The sequence below is a fragment of the Poromitra crassiceps genome (assembly GCF_964638095.1).
Source record: "Poromitra crassiceps genome assembly, chromosome: 19".
NCBI lineage: Eukaryota > Metazoa > Chordata > Actinopteri > Beryciformes > Melamphaidae > Poromitra > Poromitra crassiceps.
Window position 1 is genome coordinate 4,681,796 of NC_139646.1, and position 7,500 is coordinate 4,689,295.

Genomic DNA, 7,500 nt, shown 5'->3' on the forward strand with positions numbered 1-7,500 from the left:
CGCATCACTGGATCCAACAAGGGCATCTCCGCCGTCCCCATCAACCTCCGGGTCTACTCCCCTAACGGTAATGCACACACGCACACACGCATACGCACACACGTCACGCGCACACAAACAAAGGGTTTATGGTTGTGGCTAAAAATGGTAATCCAGGTTATTTTCGAAGTTATTAGTCTGTTAGATTATTATTTAGGGATTATTTAGTCCAGATGAGTTGAGGACCAAAATTATTTGACTGCATGATCTTTCTATGACGTCCTATTCAACGCTGAATATTTTCAACTACAGTTGGATGTTAACAATGAAATGAATTGTTTTCAATATTTTCAAATCAATAATAGTCTGTGATTATTAGCTGTGCAAACTACAATCTCAATATATGATAATGCACAATTAATTGAGCAGCCAATACTTGTGTGTATTTATTTATGTACCCAAATGCAATTTATGCGAAACATACACAATCTGTACACACTCACTCACTTCTTCTACCCCCCCCCCTCCCGCCTTGACTCAGTGATGAACCTGACCCTCATCGACCTGCCGGGGATGACCAAGATAGCCGTTGGGGACCAGCCGGTGGACATCGAGCAGCAGATCAGAGACATGCTGATGCAGTTCATCACTAAGGAGAGCTGCCTGATCCTGGCTGTCACACCGGCCAACACCGACCTGGCCAACTCTGACGCCCTCAAGATCTCTAAGGAGGTGGACCCTCAGGGTAGGCCCGGGAAAAGTGTGCATGCGTGCACGTGTGTGTGTGTGTGTGTGTGTGTGTGTGTGTGTGTTTTAGTTGAGGTGTGTGGGCAGGGCCGCCGCACCCTATACGCAGAGTATGCAGACTGCATAGGGCATCATGTGCTCTTAAGGGCCTGAAAAAAAAAAAAAAAAAAAAAGAATTTGGTGCCCGCAGTCAGGCCACTCACTGAACAGCAGGCCAGGCGCCGCCTACTGGTTTACTAGTGGTTTTATTACTTTATTCAGGGTTAAAGTGCGTGCATCTCATTGTAAAATTGGACTCGGCCCAAATTGGGCTTCAAACGGCCCAAATTGGTCTTCAAACGGCCCAAATCTGGCTTCAACCGGCCCAAATCTGGCTTCAACTGGCCCAAATCTGGCTTCAAACGACCCAAATCTGGCTTCAAACGGCCCAAATTGGGCTTCAAACGGCCCAAATTTTTCAGGCGCCGGCACGCACATCGGCCCGTATCGGCCTGGCCTGCTTGGTATCTAATGCCCGGCCTGAATTATGATCCCAGGAAATATAGTAAATTAACTGTATGAATAAGTATTCGGTTTTAGGATTGCAGTTGTGTATTTTGCGGGGGGGGGGGGGGGGGGCACCACAAAACAATTACGCTTAGGGCACCCAAATGGCCAGCAGCGGCCCTGTGTGTGGGTGTGCATGGGATCGTGTTGTTTTGGCATTATTTATTTGCATCTTTTTAATTACTTTTACTGTTGACGTTTCTTTACTTCTGATCCTACCTTGCTCTGATTTTGTAGAATCTAATTTGGTACAATCTAAGCTAATGTAATGCCTGTTCCTTCTATTCATCTTTGCCTTGGCACTGTATCGTCTGAGCTGGCTCATCAGCATGATTAACAGTTGTATGATGAAAAGCTTCCCTTGCAGCATGACATTATTTAATGAGGATGACTAAAAGTATCATTAAAAAGAGGAAGAATTAGCCAGAAGTGATGCAGGAGGATCATTAATTGGGAGGCATTTAGCAAACTCATTGGGAACATAATACCCATTTCAAGAGATCAAAATCAAATATAAGTTATCAGACGGTAACTGCTTTTGCTGCTGCCTAAGACAGTGCTGCAGTTATACAATTGCCACATCAGTGTGAATGCATAGATAGACTATGCATACTCATAGTGTGAACGCAGGCAATTTGTTCTGCCTACTTAACCATACTGTAATTTGCTTTATATATTAATGTCATGCTTGACAGAAGTGGGTCTACACTTTCTTCCTCAGCTGCATTGCTAGCAGATGAGCCCTCATTTTTATGATCTATTAAACAGTGTGTTCTGCAGCCTACACAGATGTTCAAAAAAGTCAAGAAACTTTTAGAAACTACTAATAGACTACTAATAAGATGGATTTATTCATAATTCAGAGTCATGTTGTTGATTGATCTGTGAAAATGGTCAAAATCCTATCTCCAATAGGGCTGGGTATCACCACTGATATCCTGATTCGATACGATTCCGATCCGATTTGCGATTTGATACGATACGATTCAATATCGATATTTCAGTTGCAATACCAATTTTGCTCGGATATGGAAGAGATTCTCAATAAAGAACTAATGCTGTAAATTGTACAAGGAGCCCCTCTAACCTGGTGCATTATTACAAATATTAATGTTTACAGATGTTTATGAGACCTCATCGCGCTAAGAACCAAACCACGCAAGTCTAACGGGGGTTAAAGCTTCAACCATCCACAGGAAAAGGCATTGTATTCAAAGATCGATATTGGGATTTATGAATCGATATCAGTTTTTCAAATGAATATCGATTCGATATTGATATATTGATTTTTTTTTTTAACCAAGCCCTAATGTCAAACTTGTTTAAACATGTTAGCATGGAAAATAACCGCTGTCTCCAGGCTTACGGACTATCGGTGTGATCACCAAGCTGGACCTGATGGACGAGGGGACGGACGCACGGGACATCCTGGAGAACAAACTACTGCCGCTCCGCAGGGGTGAGACCGAGGACAGAGGGACCGCACATTATTTGTCATATCTTACCAGCTGGAAAAATGTCTGTCTTGCCCTGTGTAGCAGTGGCTGGGGGGGGGGGGGGGGTCATTGCTACACATTGACGTGTGAATGTTCTTCTGCTGTGCTTCTGTACTGTAGGTTACATCGGGGTGGTGAACCGCAGTCAGAAGGACATCGATGGGAGGAAAGACATCGGTGCTGCTCTGGCTGCAGAGAGGAAGTTCTTCCTCTCCCACCCAGGATACAGACACATGGCTGAACGCATGGGCACCCCACACCTGCAGAAGGCACTCAACCAGGTAACACACATACTCCATCACATACCACACACACGCACACACACACACACACACACACACACACACACACACACACACACACACACACACACACACACACACACACACACATTTTAGTTTGATTTTCAAACGAAAATGCAAGGCTGGAAATATTCCCTCTGGGAATACAAACTGGGGTTGCTTCAAAATGCTCTCTTGACATTTGAAATATGTTGCACTTCATGGTGAATTACAAATGTAAGCCATTGAATAAGTGAGTGCACAAGTTTGTTTTAAAGGTCCCAATTCGTGCAGCTGTAACCTCTTAAAAACATGTGTCTCTGGTCCATAAAACATGATTCTGGATTAATTTGTCGAAAATATAGCAACCCCGTTTGTTGTGACGGAGTTCTCACTTCCTCATCTCGTCGCTTCCCAAGAACGGTCTGTTTCTATAATATATTCAGAACTAACAGTTCCCATTGGCCACTGAGGGAGAGCCCGCCCCAGGCTCCCAGCGGCCAATCAGATTAGCGTCTGTGGACCAGCACGCTAGGTTGCGAGTTATCGTTAACTTAACGGTTACTACGCTAAAGAGGACATCTCAAAATGCCTAGACTTACCGAATGCACTTCTGCAGTTGCTGGATCACGTACAGTTGGCGTAGCTCCAGCTAGAAGTGTTAATTTTGTGGCTATAGACAAAATGGTGCAGGTAGCTTGTGTGAGAGAGACCCGCGCAGTATGCGTGAGGAAGCTCGTGACGTCCCAAATCCCCTCTGGGCAAACGAAGCGTTTGGGGGTGTGGCTTGGAGGAGACTGCAGGGGGAAGCTGGATAGGGACAAATCCAACTGTGGCAGTTCTGAGGTTGTGACCACTCATTACAGGGAGGGATGACAGCAGTATATATGCATTTACAAGTAAAAACAGCTTTTGCACGGAATGGGACCTTTAAATTGAACACAAAGTACCTGATTCTGTTCATTAATCAGCATTGGAAATGGGTAGGGTGATACATTTCGGAGAAAAGTTTCTATTTATTCTTTGTTAATTTTTTTGCGAGTAATATTTTGTCTGTTTTTAGCAGGTAAGCAAAAAAGCTAGTTCCGCACCCTGTTTGCAGATTTTCCTCTTTTAGTTGTGTACACTAGTTGTACCTCTTTTGATTTTTATGCACAACAATCAAACTCTTTTATCTCCTGAGATTTGGATCTTTCTCCGTTTCTCTTTTGTTTCTCCCCCAGCAACTTACCAACCACATCCGGGACACGTTGCCCGGGTTACGCAGTAAGCTCCAGAGCCAGATGCTGTCACTGGAGAAGGAGGTGGAGGAATACAAGAACTTCCGTCCTGACGACCCCACGCGCAAGACCAAGGCCCTGCTCCAGTCAGTTCTTTTCTCTTTAAGACCAAGGCCCTGCTCCAGTCAGTTCTTTTCTATTTAAGACCAAGGCCCTGCTCCAGTTAGTTCTTTTCTCTTTAAGACCAAGGCCCTGCTCCAGTCAGTTATTTTCTATTTAAGACCAAGGCCCTGCTCCAGTCAGTTATTTTCTATTTAAGACCAAGGCCCTGCTCCAGTCAGTTATTTTCTATTTAAGACCAAGGCCCTGCTCCAGTCAGTTCTTTTCTCTTTAAGACCAAGGCCCTGCTCCAGTCAGTTCTTTTCTCTTTAAGACCAAGGCCCTGCTCCAGTTAGTTATTTTCTCTTTAAGACCAAGGCCCTGCTCCAGTCAGTTCTTTTCTCTTTAAGACCAAGGCCCTGCTCCAGTCAGTTCTTTTCTCTTTAAGACCAAGGCCCTGCTCCAGTTAGTTCTTTTCTATTTAAGACCAAGGCCCTGCTCCAGTCAGTTATTTTCTCTTTAAGACCAAGGCCCTGCTCCAGTCAGTTCTTTTCTATTTAAGACCAAGGCCCTGCTCCAGTCAGTTCTTTTCTATTTAAGACCAAGGCCCTGCTCCAGTCAGTTCTTTTCTCTTTAAGACCAAGGCCCTGCTCCAGTTAGTTCTTTTCTATTTAAGACCAAGGCCCTGCTCCAGTCAGTTATTTTCTCTTTAAGACCAAGGCCCTGCTCCAGTCAGTTCTTTTCTCTTTAAGACCAAGGCCCTGCTCCAGTCAGTTCTTTTCTATTTAAGACCAAGGCCCTGCTCCAGTCAGTTCTTTTCTCTTTAAGACCAAGGCCCTGCTCCAGTCAGTTCTTTTCTCTTTAAGACCAAGGCCCTGCTCCAGTTAGTTCTTTTCTCTTTAAGACCAAGGCCCTGCTCCAGTCAGTTCTTTTCTATTTAAGACCAAGGCCCTGCTCCAGTCAGTTCTTTTCTCTTTAAGACCAAGGCCCTGCTCCAGTCAGTTCTTTTCTCTTTAAGACCAAGGCCCTGCTCCAGTTAGTTCTTTTCTCTTTAAGACCAAGGCCCTGCTCCAGTCAGTTCTTTTCTATTTAAGACCAAGGCCCTGCTCCAGTCAGTTCTTTTCTCTTTAAGACCAAGGCCCTGCTCCAGTCAGTTCTTTTCTCTTTAAGACCAAGGCCCTGCTCCAGTCAGTTCTTTTCTATTTAAGACCAAGGCCCTGCTCCAGTCAGTTCTTTTCTATTTAAGACCAAGGCCCTGCTCCAGTCAGTTCTTTTCTCTTTAAGACCAAGGCCCTGCTCCAGTCAGTTCTTTTCTCTTTAAGACCAAGGCCCTGCTCCAGTCAGTTCTTTTCTATTTAAGACCAAGGCCCTGCTCCAGTCAGTTCTTTTCTCTTTAAGACCAAGGCCCTGCTCCAGTTAGTTCTTTTCTATTTAAGACCAAGGCCCTGCTCCAGTTAGTTCTTTTCTCTTTAAGACCAAGGCCCTGCTCCAGTCAGTTCTTTTCTCTTTAAGACCAAGGCCCTGCTCCAGTTAGTTCTTTTCTATTTTCGTTTTGATTCGCCTGTGTGTTTTTTAAATGTTGTATGTTTTCTCTCTCGTAAAAAAAAACTCTCGTAACGGACAAGCCCGTCTTTTATTGTCACACGAACACCACAACACATGCATGCGGCCACAACACACTCATGCTGGCGGTGGCCGGTGAAAAGTGTCCTCTGCATTTAACCCATCCAGGCATGTCCTTTCCTCCGGGGGGGCAGGCCAGGAGCAGTGGTCGCTTTCTCGTACATCGCCCGGGGACCAACTTCGGATGTTGTCGTCACTGGTCGGATGACGATGACAATCTGATCTTTTGCATGTTTTTAGTGGGGGGGTTATATACAGAGGAACCCCCTGGGGGGGTACAGGGAGAACATGCAAACTCCACACAGAGAGAAAGGCCCTTACGACGAGATAACCCACCTGGGCAGTAGGCACTGAGGATATGGGGGGGAACACAACCACAGCGCCCACAGTGTTCCAGGCGAGAATCGAACTCAGGACCTTCTGACTGTGAGGCGACAACAGTAAACATCATGGAAGTGTCAACACACACGGGGCTCTATCTTCCCAAAAGCGCTAATTTAGCGTTTACGCTCGTTTAACGCCAATGCAAATTTGGGGCGGACACAAGCGCATGCCTGTGATAATTGTACTGGGCATTGGCTGCCCCATGCCAAAGCAGGCGTTTCAGCGCTAAAATGTGGTGATAGATGGCATTACCCTATCGTCAGCAGCGCGCAATTACTTTGCGCTGAGCTTTGAAAAGGACCTCTTACAAGTACCTCTCTGCGCTGGGAGCGCAGCCGCAATCTCCGTGCAGCGCAGTCAGTGGAAAGTGGAATTCCTTTTGGATATGTCATTACACACAGGCCTTGCCACGCCAAGACATCAAATTATGCTGCTAAAATTGGGTATTAGCAGATAATTCAGTGAGGCAATCAACTATAACTCACTGAGAAACTTTTATCACATCACAAAGAGGGAAATGAATTGAGAAAACCTGTTGGACAATGGACATAGGCTATTTACCTTCATAAGCCGGAGGCTCGTTGGCACCACAGACGATCTGTGTCAATAAGCTCTCTCTGTCCTCGCACGAGTGAGTACACTCTATTACGCATGGAGAGAATTACAGCATATTGCATGCCTCGCGCAAACAGCCATTGCGAGACGAGAATCTGATTGGTTTTGATTGACGTAATGCCCAGCCTTGCCTGGCCACGCCTGTGAATAATTCTGGTAGTTAAGACCGCCCAAATCCCGTTTGCTCAGGCATTTTGGGGCGCAGATGATTTTGGCACGGCTCTAATTTGCAGGACATGTTTGAAACAGCTAAAAACAGTGTGATAACTGCTGTGTGCACAATCTGCAGGATGGTGCAGCAGTTTGGTGTGGACTTTGAGAAGTGCATCGAGGGCTCCGGGGACCAGGTGGACACCTCCCACTTGTCTGGTGGAGCCAAGATCAACCGCATCTTCCACGAGCGCTTCCCCTTCGAGCTGGTGAAGGTAAGCAGCCGCTCTGCCTGACACTTTATTATGATCCCTGTAGGATGACACCTCAGAGACCACTTAGAGGCCTCTTAGAAGAAGA

The 7,500-nt window shown here is 45.8% G+C and overlaps 1 protein-coding gene across 3 annotated transcripts in view; it reads left to right on the forward strand.

Moving 5' to 3' along the window:
• Positions 1-7,500, forward strand: part of LOC310794093 (dynamin-2-like) — a 31,658-nt gene that overhangs the window by 7,188 nt on the left and 16,970 nt on the right. For all 3 annotated transcript variants that reach the window (XM_083655982.1, XM_083655983.1, XM_083655984.1), the window contains exons 3-8: positions 1-67; positions 521-724; positions 2,633-2,731; positions 2,889-3,049; positions 4,273-4,415; positions 7,280-7,415. The exon at positions 1-67 is cut by the window's left edge and continues 83 nt beyond it. In XM_083655982.1, coding sequence (XP_083512108.1) covers positions 1-67; positions 521-724; positions 2,633-2,731; positions 2,889-3,049; positions 4,273-4,415; positions 7,280-7,415 — 810 coding nt within the window. The remainder of the gene's footprint in view (positions 68-520; positions 725-2,632; positions 2,732-2,888; positions 3,050-4,272; positions 4,416-7,279; positions 7,416-7,500) is intronic.